General features: G+C 48.0%; 2 protein-coding genes across 2 annotated transcripts in view; both read right to left on the bottom strand.

The window, feature by feature from the left end:
• Positions 1-15,888, bottom strand: part of LOC308334318 (exostosin-1) — a gene marked incomplete at both ends in the record, with an annotated part of 214,573 nt that overhangs the window by 5,262 nt on the left and 193,423 nt on the right. The window lies entirely within an intron of this gene.
• On the bottom strand, positions 3,042-12,959 carry LOC308334098 (beta-1,4-galactosyltransferase 1-like; the record flags this gene model as incomplete). Its single annotated transcript, XM_080790686.1, has 3 exons — positions 3,042-3,048; positions 4,272-4,931; positions 12,886-12,959. 3 exons carry the CDS (start codon positions 12,957-12,959, stop codon positions 3,042-3,044), a joined length of 741 nt encoding a protein of 246 aa, XP_080646812.1.

Raw genomic sequence — 15,888 nt, 5'->3', positions numbered from 1 at the left:
AGATCCATCATCATAAAACCATGTTTGAATTTAGTCTCATTTCATAAACATAATGGCTCCCATTTTGGGTGGGAACCCCTTTTATATGTTATGCTTTATCTATTGAAAAATAGCAGATCTACAAGCTCATAGCGCGTCATGAAAGGGGGCGGGACTGGGCCTGGGCGTGGTCATGAAAGGGGGCGGGACTGCGACACTTTATAATAGGAACAGAGCCTGGACCAAAAACTTGCTTTCAGAATGAAAGCGGACCATCCTACTGTACTGTGAATCACAAATTGGTCCAGATTTGTTTTAGATTTGTATTGATCACCTGACAAACTTATTTGCCGTTGATTACAGCCAGCCAACATGCCTGTGTCTGTGCAAACTTTGTGAATGTCTGCCTGCCTGTCCGAGGATAACTCAAGAATGGCTTAGCAGATTTTCACTAAACTTTCACTAAATCAGTAGGCTGTCTCGAAGAGTGGAATACAATTTCGGTTAAAAAAAAAAGGGAAAATTATGGGATGCCTGTGATGCGTGTGTGTATATGTGTGTGTGCGTGTGCATGTGTGTGTGTGTATGTGTGTGTGTGTGTGTGTGTGTGTGTGTGCGAGTCACTGCATGTCTCGTGCGCGGGGCATTATAAAGAGATACTTGAATAAATGACACTATAACACTTAGATTGATATTGTGGGTTTTTTGAGACGTTGCCATGTTTGGATGTTTGGGGAGGATTTTTCCAATTTCGCATCGTGCATTTTTGACAGCTTGGGAAGTGGGATCTGTCACCGAGACGAGACCTTCTATCTGTCACAGATGTGCAGGCATGTAGAAACAATTCACTCTCCGATGCTCCTCTTGTTATGGAAAATTAAACCCACCTCCCCACACAGCACAGAGGGTGTCCTTCTTGTGACATGGAGAGGTATGCAAACCTCCCAACTGAACGAGAAAACACGCACACACGCACGCACGCACGCACGCACGCACGCACGCATGCACGCACGCACGCACGCACGCACACGGTTGGATGGACTTCTTAATGTGTCTGTCAGGGAGTGGACAGGCATGGAAAGAGTGACTGATCCCAAGTCAGACTGAAGTGTCACGAGCACATCCATATATTCACCACTTCTGAGACAGACAGACAGACAGACAGACAGACAGACAGACAGACAGACAGACAGACAGACCATCGAACAGTTCAGCCAAATAAATCTCGTGAACATAGAAGGCAAACAAGCACGTGTTGGCACAATAACTGACAGAACTGTATCCGAAAATAATCAAATACAACATTAGCTGGATGCCTGGAGCATCACAGTGTCATATTATGGCATCAAATCCAGACTACAGTAAAGAGGAAGGAAGGGACCTGCATATACTGTACTACTTCCAGGATATACAGTTCTTTTGCGTCACAACATCAGGTGTTATACCACATGTTGGTATAACAACAACCTCCTCCATCAGAAAAAGGATGCAAGCTTATTCTGCAGTCCGCTCGCCATTTCCCCCGATTTTCAGAAATAGTGGCTATACAACAACACCATGCAGACGTGGTCCTGTTGTCTAAAAGCAGCAGAGCTGAGGGGGCGCATGCTGGCCTAGCGGTCCAGGCCCATGCCACACATACATGTACTGTACAGGCTCTGGCCTGACAGCGTGTCGCGTGTTCGAGTCCCGTTCGTGACGACCTTAATTGCTGCGTGTCTCTCCCCTTCTCTCTCTCTCTCTCTCTCTCTCTCTCTCTCTCTCCACTTGATGGTATCAATAAAGGACAGAAAAGCCAAAAACTAAATGGTGGTCACCTCACGACCGGAGAGGTGGTCACCTCACCACCGGAGCGGTGGTCACCTCACCACCGGAGGAGCGGTGGTCAGCTCACCACCGGAGCAGTGGTCACCTAACCACCGGAGGAGCGGTGGTCAGCTCACCACCGGAGCAGTGGTCACCTAACCACCGGAGCGGTGGTCAGCTCACCACCGGAGCGGTGGTGGTCAGCTCACCACCGGAGGAGCGGTGGTCACCTCACCACCGGAGGAGCGGTGGTCAGCTCACCACCGGAGCAGTGGTCACCTAACCACCGGAGCGGTGGTCAGCTCACCACCGGAGCGGTGGTGGTCAGCTCACCACCGGAGGAGCGGTGGTCACCTCACCACCGGAGGAGCGGTGGTCACCTCACCACCGGAGGAGCGGTGGTCACCTCACCACCGGAGCGGTGGTCAGCTCACCACCGGAGCGGTGGTGGTCAGCTCACCACCGGAGGAGCGGTGGTCACCTCACCACCGGAGGAGCGGTGGTCACCTCACCACCGGAGCTGTGGTCACCTCACCACCGGAGTGGTGGTGGTCAGCTCACCACCGGAGCGGTGGTCACCTCACCACCGGAGCGGTGGTCACCTCACCACCGGAGCGGTGGTCACCTCACCACCGGAGCAGTGTTCACCCCTCACCACCGGAGCGGTGGTCACCTCACCACCGGAGCGGTGGTCACCTCACCACCGGAGCAGTGTTCACCCCTCACCACCGGAGCGGTGGTCACCTCACCACCGGAGCAGTGTTCACACCTCACCACCAGAGCGGTGGTCACCTCTCCACCGACAATACAGACTATGAATGAGCCTTTAGAGTTCCCCTGCAGTGACACAACATCCATGTGAGCTGCTCCTATAGGAAGGAGACAGAGGTCCTGGGGGTGGATGGGGATTATCTCACTAATCAAGAAGATTACTGAGCTTTTTCAAAGCGTACACGTTGACATTTTATTTTACACGGCTAAGAGGCGTATCGGCACCCTCGTAGAGGTTTAGAAATCACAGTACATTTACACCACGATTTCTTTCACGTATTTATTTGGCCCCTCGTTTCTAAAAATATAAACGTAAATAATCAAGTATAATCGTGCCAAGCTGGCGACCAAGAATGGAAATCAGGAAAACAGTCCAAGCAAAAAACCTACAATCTGAAGAATGGTAGGTAGACTCATGCAAACATGGCTGCCCCCTCCCTCCCCCCTCCCCCCCCCCCCCCCCCCACTCCCACTGTGAGTGGACTTTAGTCCCTATAGATAACACACATTTTATATCATCACATTTTTGAGAGGCCAGAGATTATATCCTTCGAAAATGTTTACTTCTCTAAAGTTGAGGGTAATAATAAATATCACCAAAAAAATACTTCCAGAAGTGGAATGACCTCGTTTTCTGGGTATAAAGAAGATGGAATACAGACAGGCAAGGCACACCTACTGTAGCCATCATCACTGCTCACATTCCATCTTTCTGTTGCAAGTATACACAGAACAGTACAGTATATGGTTCAATGTCTGGCTCAAGGACACTTCACCAGGATGATGACTGCTATCGAGGGGATTGAACTTGGGGGACGTTTCCTTTAACCCATTCTGACCTGAGATCAGATTCATATGAGGTTTCCACTGGACACACACACTGGTCTGATCAACCCATTCTGACCTGAGATCAGATTCTAAAAATGTCAGTCGTTCTTCGATTTTTCAAAAATAGCAGACCGACAAGCTCATAGCGCGCCACTCGGTGGCGTGCTATGAGCTTGTAGATCTGCTATTTTTCAATAGCTAAAGCATAACATAATGCTAACACCAAAATGGGTTCCCGTTCAGAATGGGTTAACAACAACAACAAAGGGACAGATCATCTCATCACCACCATGGGCTCATATAAGGTGGCTTTTCCTCTTCAGACTCCACCACGGCCCCGTAGCACTTGCCCTAGCCTATAGCCCCTTAGATAGCACTTTATGTAGACTCAGATAGTAGACTTAGTGTTGTTATTTTAGACAGACTTATAGCTCGTTACGTAGACGGCACTAGAATTGCATTTCATGTAGTCATAGCACTTTATAGTACATATGTATATTGTATAATATATAATATAGCATAGTATGTATAGTTGACATAGATACTCCACTGTTACGTTCCTAGTTTATACATGATTCAGGATATAACTACTTTTTATATATGTGATGTATGCCATGCTTTTTGTTTTTGCTTAAATCTAAGTCGCTCTGGATCAAGAGCGTCTGCTAAATGCCTAGATTGTAAATGGTAATATGTCTTAAGTTCAGTGGCGTGCACAGATATTGATCAAATCTTGATAAAAAATGCTTCTACTATATTATTTAGGCCCCCACAATCTAAAGCTATATGTTTCTATGTCAGTGGTTCTTCGAAAGAAAAAATAAATAGCAGCCCTACAAGCTCGTAGTGCGCCACTCGGTGGCGCACTACGAGCTTTAAAGCGGTACAGCGGTTCTCTGGTGGTACTCACCACCCTGTAGGACAGAGAGTTGATCCCGTCCGCTCCCATGCAGGTCCGCCTGGTGTGAGAGATCTGGTCCCATCGGTCCGGGTTGTCTCCGTTGCCTTTGTCTTTGGCGTGAGGGATGTTTCTCATTCTCGCCACCTCCGGGTCAGGACGGGACACGTGCATGCCGCCGGACACAACCCTGTTGTAGATGTCGTCGTCCTCCCCTCCCCATCCCCAGTAGTTATTCGGGAAGCCGTTGATTTTCAAAAACTGCTCGTGGCTCATGGCCGTCACGCCTCCAAAGAAGGTGGGATAACACAGCTGGAAGTTGAACTTCTCCACGAAGCCGCCCAGGTGTCGGGGCTGGCCGAAGCAGCCGTAGACGCTCCGGTCGTCCATGGGGACCAGGTCCACATCGCTGAACACGAAGCAGTCGTAGCCGCCGTCCTTCCGGGCCTCGGCGTAGCCCACGTTCATCAGCTTGGCTCTGTTGAACGTCTGGTTTCCGTGCTGCTGTACGACGTAGAGCCCGTAGTCCAGCTGCTGTCTCTGCAGCATGGGGTGGAGGTAGTGGAGCCAGTAAGGGAGGTGCTCCTCTCTGTCCCTGAAGGGAACAATCACGGCCACCTTCCTCCTCCGGGAAGACACGCTGCAGTCTCTGGGACGATGGCGCCCGCGTGGGAGAAAAGCTGGAAAATAGCAGATCTACAAGCTCACAACGCGTCGCGCTGCGACACGTTGAGAGCTTTGTAGATCAGCTATTCTCGGGAATAGCACCACTGAGTCATAATATAGAAACATGAGGTTTTTCAGACAACTGTCAGGATTTAGAGGAACATTTTGTTTAGAATCGTGCAGGTCTAAATGGGTTAATGCCAAATACATCTGAAATGCATCAGTTTATTTTGTTTTACCCTGTATGTATTTTAGTGCTTTTCTCTTTTGATCTGTTCATTGAAGTGACCTTTTTTTGTATCAACTTGTTAGGCAGTATTGCGTATCAGTCCCTGTACAAGTAAGAGCCACTAGATGGCGATGTTCCACAAATAATGAACCTTTGGCAGCAACTGATGGCGAGTTAAAACTGTACTCTAATAATTGACTAATGCCCTCTATAGCAATCTAGGTGAATTTCAATTATGCTTAACTGATATTATACTGAGAATAGCATATCCTGCATATTCATTATATTACCGGTAGCTTATTATAGGTAGGCTAAAATGAGTAATGAATTTTAACTTTATAAATGTTCAGATTCCTTGTGTGTAATAAGGTGGTTGGCCCAATATGGATCAATGGGTTCCAAGGTAGACATGTCGGGTTCCAAAAGTAGACTAAAACCTTTCTTGAAAATCTATTTGACTAAAACTATAGGCTAAACGTAATTGACATTAAACATTTCAGATGACTAAAATAGGACTAAAACTAAATGTGGGTTTTTTTTATTCAAAAGACTATTCATACAGTATGACTAAAAACGGCATCAGAATTTGCTGTCAAAACCAACACCAATCCCGTAAGAGGGCACTTTTGGACGAAAATAGCAGATCTACAAGCTCTCAACGCGTCGCGCTGCGACGCGTTGAGAGCTTTGTAGATCAGCTATTTTCGAGGGGCAACCCAGCACTCTTTATAGCTAGTGGAGATGCGGTCGGTGTGTGACGACATGGATTTACAAACAAATTTGTTCAACGCAAAATGCTGCGTTCAAGTTCAGGAGACTTTGGGAGGGAAAAAAACGATTCTCCTGAACGCTGCCTTCCTCCCAGCATGTGGCATGGAAGGAAAGGAGAGGAGTTGCATTTGCATTTATTTCGCCGTAGCAAAGCGTGGTCTGGACAGGGCCTTATGAATAAAATTAATTTTATTATGAATTTCAGGCAATTAATTTTTTTTTACCCACCCTTCTATGTTTATTTATAAATTGGGTGCTTTTCTGAAAAATGTTAGTAGTAAAAAAAAAGTAGTAGAAAATGTTCAATCTCCGACATTTTAAGTGCCGCCAATGTAACCTTGTCTCCAATGAGTCACGCATCACAGCAGTAATCGCAACGGTAATAATTATCGAACCGCCATTTCACAAAAATCAAGTAGGCCTAATCCATAAAGTGATCAAATACAAGGCAATGTATTTCTCAAAAGCATGAAGTGTTGTTTTGGCAGAACATTTTGATTTTAGTCTTGAATAGTTTTCATTTAGTTTTAGTCACATTTTGGTCACCTGGAATGTTTTAGTGTCAGTCTAGTTTTAGTCGACTAAATATCATAAGATTTTAGTTGACTAAATCTACAGGTGATTTTAGTTGACCCAAATGTATTTTGGCGGGCCTTGATGCCGTCATGACTGATTTTACCACTTTCTGAAAATAGCCGATCTACAAGCTCACGATGCGTTGTGAGCTTTTGTAGATTGGCTATTTTCAGCATGCAACAGAGTGACTTAAACTGGATCTCTGGTCCACTATAGTCCCTTCCTAGAATTTCAGTCTAGTTTTTTTGTTGACGAAATTGTCAATACATTTAGTCTTTAGTTTTAGTCAACAAAAACAACACTGCTCAAAAGGGGTACATATTTCTCACCCAATCTTCAAGTCAGGACTCGAGCCACAGCAGCTGTAGATTCAACCTTTGTCCAAAAAGCTCTGAATTGATTCGTAAACCCTCAGAAATGTTCCTTATTGAGCAAACTTTTCCTCTTCAAATCTCAACCTTTTCCGGCCCCACTAGCTACACTCTTCAATCCATTTCTCATCATGGTTTAGTTTTGACCGCATTGGCCGTTTAGTTTAGTGTAGAGTCTCTTTGAGGAAACACCACAACACTATAGCCTACACTACTGTAGTTGTTTAGTTTAGTGTAGAGTCTCTTTGTGGAACCACCACAACACTATAGCCTACACACTTAGTTGTTGATACCAGAAATGGAACCCCTGGCGACCTCACTTCCTTCCTGGTACCTCACTTCCTGGAACTATTGCTAACATCTTTTTTTCTTCTCCCCCACAGTGCCCCCTATAGGCTTAAACCGTGTCAACAGAAAATGAATGAAATACACACAATATACTGTATATACAGGACTGACTGAATGAATGAATGAATGAAATATACACAATATACAGGACTGAATGAATGAATGAATGAAATATACACAATATACAGGACTGAATGAATGAATGAAATATACACAATATACAGGACTGAATGAATGAATGAAATATACACAATATACAGGACTGAATGAATGAATGAATGTGACACGCACACGCACACACTCACTCTCTCTCTCTCTCTCTCTCACACACACACACACACACACACACACACACACACACACACAGTTGCTTCTACTGTCAAATTCTACTCGTTGCTGAAGAAAGTGACACTAAAAATCAAGCCTGCAAGTGTCAACAAGATTTTGTAAAATAAAAAATAAAAATAAAGGCATTTTTATAAATTAATATTTTCCTAATATTTCGCCATTGATTACATGTTTATTCTGACTGTATTTATAGCCTTTGTGTGGATGTACTGTATGCACACGCATAAGCCTATAATGCCTGTCAGAAATAGCAACAGTTGATATGATAATGATAATGTCTCAGTCGTGGTATTTAAGGTGTTCTTTGGATCATAATTCATAGAGGTAGATCAGTCGTGTTCATCCTCGCTGAACACATTCAGTAGGTAATTAACTCATTTAGGCCTGACGTCGAGATTAAAAAAACCCACTTCTAAATTCTGAAATACCTCATGTTTCTATATCAGTGGTGCTCCATATTTCATGTCAAGGACCCCAAAAATGATCTGTAATTGGCCGCCGACCCCCATCTGAAAATATGTAGCAAAGATTTGAGTTAAAAACCAGCTCTGTAACAATATATATATTCAAAGATGTCAGGCACAAAAATAACAGACCTACAAGTTCATATATAGCGCGGCACCGAGTGCCACGCAATGATCTTGTAGATCTGCTATTTTTTCAACAGCTAAACCATAACATGGGCTTGGAACCCCTTTTCGTGTTTTAAACATTATGTTATAATTTAGCCATTGAAAAATAGCAGATCTACAAGCTCGTGGCGCGCTACGAGCTTGTAGGTCTGCTATTTTTGAAATGGTTAAAATGTGTCGCAAATCTTTGAATATATATTCTTTCAAAGTGAATGATGACGACGACGACGACGAAGACGAATGTATGCTGAATGGAAATGGTACATAATGTAATTGACATATACAGTAATTGCTCAATGTTGCACAAAGGTTTTAATTTAACTTGTTTCTCGCTATATGAATCGATGGAGGTAATACTAATGAACAGAACCGACCCTGAATGGACCTGCAGGTTCTCAGCCAAGTAGACATAATGAAAGACTGAACATGAGAAAGTGCAGGAGAAATAAATAAGAAAGTTTGAGGCCTTTTATCTCCCATCTTTTAACATAACATCTCTTTATTGTTCTCTTTTTCATACAGACAAGAAATGCCACTGAGAATCTACAATAGGAGGCCGTGCTGCGTGTCACACTGCGTGTCACACTGCGTGTCACACTGCGTGTCACACTGCGTGTGTCACTGCGTGTCACACTGCGTGTCACACTGCGTGTGTCACTGCGTGTCACACTGCGTGTCACACTGCGTGTCACTGCGTGTGTCACTGCATGTGTCACTGCGTGTCACACTGCGTGTCACTGCGTGTCACTGCGTGTGTCACTGCATGTGTCACTGCGTGTCACTGCGTGTCACACTGTGTGTCACACTGCGTGTGTCACACTGCGTGTGTCACAGCGTGTCACACTGCGTGTCACTGCGTGTCTCACTGCGTGTCACACTGCGTGTCACTGCGTGTCTCACTGCGTGTCACACTGCGTGTCACTGCGTGTCACTGCGTGTCACTGCGTGTCTTTCTTTTGAACCAAACTTTACACCTGCCCAAAACCACATACTGTGGGCGCGTTCGGAAATACCGCACCGGAGCGCACTGGCCTATTAGTTTGCATTGCGTGATTGCGTACAGTGCGCTTTGATTGATTGATTACTTTATTGAAAATACATTTCAAAAGGATACAGAGTCACAAGAAAGCCGTTATAGGCTTGTTTCGGTTGTGGTCCTCTTGGGGAAAGGGGAGGGGGAGCAACGGTACAAAACAGACCAAAACTAAATACCGTTGTATTTTGCCATAAATTCTGTTGGCGAAATGACACGGAACACGGAACCAGTGTTGTTTTTGGCATCAAATTTCTATCTTGAATAGTTTTCATTTAATTTTAGTCACATTTTATTCACCTCGAATGCTTTTAGTGTTAGTCTAGTTTTAGTCAACTAAAATAGACAGTTGATTTAGTCGACTAAAAAAATGTGTTTCGTCGGGCCTTGATGCCGTTGTAATGGCTGATTTTCTACACTTACTGAAGGTTAGTTAGTAATTAGTTTGCATTGCACAGTGCGCTAAGTGCGCTATTTCCGAACGCACCCCATATGTCACTCAGTTTCAGGCCAAACTTATTATACTGTATAGTACATATCTTTTGTATGTTTTTTTTCCTTAAACTTGCAATATATAGTCTTTTCTGTCATTTGGAAAAGAAAAAAAATAAGTCTACACTATACTGTACTGTACTGTACCTCTCTTCAGTGTCCCAGTCAAACACGTGATAATTCTTCACATTTTTCTTCTGTATATTATGGATCAATACACTGTAAATGTCTCTAAATCTCTCGTCTTTTTGGCTCCAGCTCACATCATGAGAGTGGCACCGCACGCTGCGGCCCCGCCCCCTTCTCCCATTGTTTATATTGTGTTTAGTTTCCAAGATGGCCGCGGCACCAGGAGGGGGTGGGGCGGAGGTGAGCGGGCGGGTCGGGGTCAACATAATGCCCTTACTGGGATGCGTTCAAGACACCTGACTTGTGTCTGACACCTGCTTTGTGTCTGAACACCTGCCTGACTTGTGTCTGACACCTGCCTTGTGTCTGAACACCTGCCTTGTGTCTGAACACCTGCCTTGTGTCTGAACACCTGCCTTGTGTCTGAACACCTGCCTTGTGTCTGAACACCTGCCTTGTGTCTGAACACCTGCCTTGTGTCTGAACACCTGACTTGTGTCTGAACACCTGCCTTGTGTCTGAACACCTGCCTTGTGTCTGAACACCTGCCCTGTGTCTGAACACCTGCCTGTGTCTGAACACCTGCCTTGTGTCTGAACACCTGCCTTGTGTCTGAACACCTGCCTTGTGTCTGAACACCTGCCTTGTGTCTGAACACCTGCCTTGTGTCTGACCACCTGCCTTGTGTCTGAACACCTGCCTTGTGTCTGAACACCTGCCTTGTGTCTGAACACCTGCCTTGTGTCTGAACACCTGCCTTGTGTCTGACCACCTGCCTTGTGTCTGACCACCTGCCTTGTGTCTGAACACCTGCCTTGTGTCTGAACACCTGCCTTGTGTCTGACCACCTGCCTTGTGTCTGACCACCTGCCTTGTGTCTGAACACCTGCCTTGTGTCTGAACACCTGCCTTGTGTCTGACCACCTGCCTTGTGTCTGACCACCTGCCTTGTGTCTGAACACCTGCCTTGTGTCTGAACACCTGACTTGTGTCTGAACACCTGCCTTGTGTCTGACCACCTGCCCTGTGTCTGAACACCTGCCTTGTGTCTGACACCTGCCTTGTGTCTGAACACCTGACTTGTGTCTGACACCTGCCTTGTGTCTGAACACCTGCCTTGTGTCTGAACACCTGCCTTGTGTCTGAACACCTGCCTTGTGTCTGACACCTGACTGCCTTGTGTCTGAACACCTGCCTTGTGTCTGAACACCTGACTTGTGTCTGAACACCTGTCTTGTGTCTGAACACAGCTTTGATGGATGTGTTTTGCCCCGCCCCCCCTCCCCCTCTCCCCCTCCCCCCCATCAAACTAAATGTTGGGTCCATTCTTTGTTCAAACCATGCAAACAAATGCATACTATACTATACTGTATGTCTCTGGAGGAAATCTCCCCAGTGTCCTTACTGTCCGTACTGCGCCTTTGTGTCCGTGCCGCCAAAGTCTGTACAGTAACAGTAACGGTAACGGTACACGCGTCAGCCTCTAACAACAAGAGTCCGTATTTCCCTCTCGTCTCTGTGGCGATACGACGATACGATGCGTCTTCGGGCGTGCGAGCTTGCTTTTGTGTGCGTCCGCGCAGGGACGAGCAGAGAGTGATAGAGGGGCTGAGGGGCTGACGAGATTAAGAGGGCACTTTTTAGACACAAATAGCGAAAATAGCAGATCTACAAGCTCTCAACGCGTCGCAGCTGCGACGCGTTGAGAGCTTGTAGATCTGCTTTTTTCCGGTGGCGCAAACCCAGCACTCTTTAAAGGGGCAGTTGTTTTACAGACGGGGTAAAAGGGGCAGTTGTTTTACAGACGGGGTAAAAGGGGCAGTTGTTTTACAGACGGGGTAAAAGGGGCAGTTGTTTTACAGACGGGGTAAAAGGGGGCAGTTGTTTTACAGACGGGGTAAAAGGGGCAGTTGTTTTACAGACAGGGTAAAAGGGGGCAGTTGTTTTACAGACGGGGTAAAAGGGGCAGTTGTTTTACAGACGGGGTAAAAGGGGGCAGTTGTTTTACAGACGGGGTAAAAGGGGCAGTTGTTTTACAGACGGGGTAAAAGGGGCAGTTGTTTTACAGACGGGGTAAAAGGGGCAGTTGTTTTACAGACGGGGTAAAAGGGGGCAGTTGTTTTACACAGTGTTGGGGAAGTTACTTTGAAAGCGTAGCTTGTAAAGCTACAAGTAGCTCACCATGGCAGTAGCTTGATCAAGCTACATAGCTACCCCTGGAGAAATGTAGCTTGTAAAGCTACAGCTACATAGGAAAAGTAGCTCAGCTACTTTTTATTTTTCAGTGTTAAATTGAGAATGTACATGCGGGAGACCCCTCCTCCCCTCTGGGAGACCCCTGCTCCCCTCTGGAGACCCCCTCCCACCCTGCTCCCCTCTGGGAGACCCCTCCCACCCTGCTCCCCTCTGGGAGACCCCTCCTACCACCCTGCTCCCCTCTGGGAGACCCCTCCCACCCTGCTCCCCTCTGGGAGACCCCTCCTCCCCCTGCTCCCCTCTGGGAGACCCCTCCTCCCCTCTGGGAGACCCCTCCTCCCCCTGCTCCCCTCTGGGAGACCCCTCCTCCCCCTGCTCCCCTCTGGGAGACCCCTCCTCCCCCTGCTCCCCTCTGGGAGACCCCTCCCACCCTGCTCCCCTCTGGGAGATCCCTCCTCACCCTGCTCCCCTCTGGGAGACCCCTCCTCCCCTCTGGGAGACCCCTCCTCACCCTGCTCTCCTCTGGGAGAACCCTCCTCCCCTCTGGGAGACCCCTCCTCCCCTCTGGGAGACCCACAATTGTAGCTTGTAACTTGAGTAGCTAAGCTACAAAAAATGACCCAAAAAGTAGCTGAGCTACTTGACGAGGTACACAATATGAATGTAGCTAAAATACCACAAGCTACAGCAAAATGTAGCTAAGCTACGTAGCTCAGCTACATGTAGCTTAATACTCCCCAACACTGGTTTTACAGACGGGGTAAAAGGGGGCAGGGGCTGAAGCGCCCTCTTCGTCGTCTATGTGTGCTCGCCCCTGGCTGTCCGTGGGGTCACAGCCCTTCCTCTGTTCCTCGTCTCTTCTCTGTGGCTGAGTCACCACCATCATCGTTTTTCGACCGCGGTCGAGATCGTGGGTTTCACAACAACACGCCAGAACTTCCCGGTCCTTTATTGCCACCGGCCAACAGTTCCTGCTTTACTGATGCCTGTGTCGCCTATATAGCGATGACATCATGTGTCCCTATAGCGATGACATCACGTGTCCCTATAGCGATGACATCAGGGGGAACGACAGTTTTTGCGAACGCAGTGATTGCGAACGCCAGTGAGCCACTTACTATGAGACCTAGCAGATCATGTCTGTCTGTCTGTCTGTCTGTGTGTCTGTCTGTCTGTCTGTCCCGCTTTTGTGCCCATATATGGAGCTGAGTGATTTGTGTCACCATGACTCAGCCATAACCATATAAGGAGTCCCCAAAGCAGCTATACGTCCAAAACCCAAATATGTACGAGCTGCGTTCGCTTCCCGCGTTTGCGCGTCTTACTGGCCTAAACCTCTGGTCTGCTTCGAGGCAGGACTCCAGAGAAGAAGGGAAGATACAGTATGTAACCTCATTGTCAGCTCTGTCTGTGCAATGGCCGACATGCAAACTGTGTCCTTCTGGATGGGACCAGTAGTGAAGACACACGGGGAAGGTTGCCGTGTATTAGATCAGTCGATGGGGTGGCTCTTCTCTTTTCCGAGACACATTTGTATCTTTGGGGGCGTGCGAGCTTTGCTTCCTGTGTGCGTCCCGTGCCCGCCGCATGGCGGTGCGTCATGGCGTCAGGGTCACAGGGTCACAGGGTCAGGGTCACAGGCCTCTCGATGTCGCGGGTACTTCTTCCTGAGGATGGAGACCTGGTCGCGGAACAGCAGCGGGTCCAGCCTCATCTGGGAGTGGGACCAGGGCATGAAGCCCAGCCAGCCGCTGAAGGCGTTCATGCAGGTCTGGCGCTGGGGCGAAGTGGTCCGGGTCGGCCCAACGCGACGCCTTGGAGCCCTGGGGGGGGGGAGGAGACAGAGAGAGAGAGAGAGAGAGACAGAGAGAGAGAGAGAGAGAGAGAGAGAGAGAGGGAGAGAGAGACAGAGAGAGAGAGAGAGAGAGAGAGAGAGGGAGACAGAGAGAGAGAGAGAGAGAGACATAGCTAAAGCGTAACATAATGCTAATACCAAAAGGGGTTCCCGCCCCAAAATGGGTTAAGCTCTAATGTATTTTTCCCGGTATTTGAAAACAGCCAACCTATACGCGATCGAGGTATATATAGTGAACCTTTCGCTTTTCGTGACAAATCATCTCTTAATCCTGTCTTAATACTGACAAGTTATTTTCAGTATCACCCGTATTGCTTCCAAGATCATCGGACTTCCCACACCAACACTGTCTGATATGAACAATAAGGCCATCACACGACTAGCACTCTCCATATCAAATGACACTGACCATCCTCTGTGTCGTTTCTTTAACCTCATGCCATCTGGACAAAGATACAGAACCTTACCCTGGAAACAGGTTTGGGGGAGGAGGAGGAAGAGGAGGAGGAGGGGGGGGGGGAAGAGGGGAGGAGGAGGAGAGGGAGGAGGAGGAGGAGGAGGAGGAGGAGGAGAGGGGGAGGGGGAGGAGGGAGGGGGAGGAGGCCGTGGAGTAAATCTCTGGGCGCTGCCTCCACAATTAAGACATTAATCACTGGTCCATACTGCAGAGTCATCGGTCTGCCTCTGGCCTCGCCATCAATCACAGGGTGGTGTGGCTGGTCACACGCACGCACACGCTGCACCACGCACGCACGCACACACGCACGCACGCACACCATGCACGCACACCACGCACGCAACGCACGCCCGCAACGCTAGCAAAGCAACGCAACGCACGCACAAAACGGGGGCTCTCCCCCAGAGAAGGTCAGGGATATTGCCTGCCTGTGGGCTCTCTCTACCACTGCATTATCTTATATTATCTTATCTTATCTCTCTCTATACCATCTTATACTGACGGAGAGTAAAGTCTCATCAAAGGATGGAGGACACAGAGACAAAGGGAGGCAATGGGCCGCCGTCGTTTGAAACTAATGTGTGTGTTTTGGATCGACTACTCCACTGGTTCCACTGGTTTGCTATCAGACCTGTGACGCACGCATGCACGTACACGTATGCAATATACTGTAGAAGCAATGATTTGTATGGTGTGTCCTCTAAGTCCATGTGGGCTGCATGGGCGCCTCTGGTGCATGACACATACACGGGTGCAGTACTTAGTTTAGACAGTTAGTATAGAGTCAGACTAGTCATTAGTCCTAAATACAACTACAACCTATCTCAAACCCTCAACCTAACTCTACACACCCTCCGCCAACCTAGTCCCCATATATGGGGGACAAGGGGAGACCAACCTAGTCCCCATATATGGGGGACAAGGGGAGACCAGCCTAGTCCCCATATATGGGGGACAAGGGGAGAGCAACCTAGTCCCCATATATGGGGGACAAGGGGAGACCAACCTAGTCCCCATATATGGGGGACAAGGGGAGAGCAACGGACTTGAACTCATGCTTCCTTCATGCCTGAGTGTCCAAGTTGCTCCTTTACACCTGACAGGGGGGAGTTTCCCTGGTTGGACGTAGCGCGTGGAAGGAACACGTTATTCCAACCAGTTCCTTTCCCCTCCATCAGGCGCCCCGGATGGCCAGGGGGAGGCAGTATAGAGACCAGGATTACTGCATGTTTTTGTGAGGGTACCTACCCTATAGGGGACACGGGGAGAACATGTGAGGGTACCTACCCTAGGGGACACGGGGAGAACATGCAAACTCCACACAGAAAGGCCCTTTCGCCAACCGCGCCTTCGGGTATGGGCACTGATGACGCGGAGGAGGAAACACGCCGCCAGCACCCACAGCGTCCCGAGCGGGAATCGAACCCAGGACCTTCTAGCTGTGAGGCGGCAGCACTACCAACTGTGCCACCGTGCCCCTGTAAAACTAAAATAGAAATTTGC

Source organism: Protomyctophum bolini, assembly GCF_963924005.1.
Source record: "Protomyctophum bolini genome assembly, chromosome: 19".
Lineage (NCBI taxonomy): Eukaryota > Metazoa > Chordata > Actinopteri > Myctophiformes > Myctophidae > Protomyctophum > Protomyctophum bolini.
The sequence above is the reverse complement of the archived record's forward strand: the minus strand, read 5'-3'. Positions and strand labels throughout refer to the sequence as shown.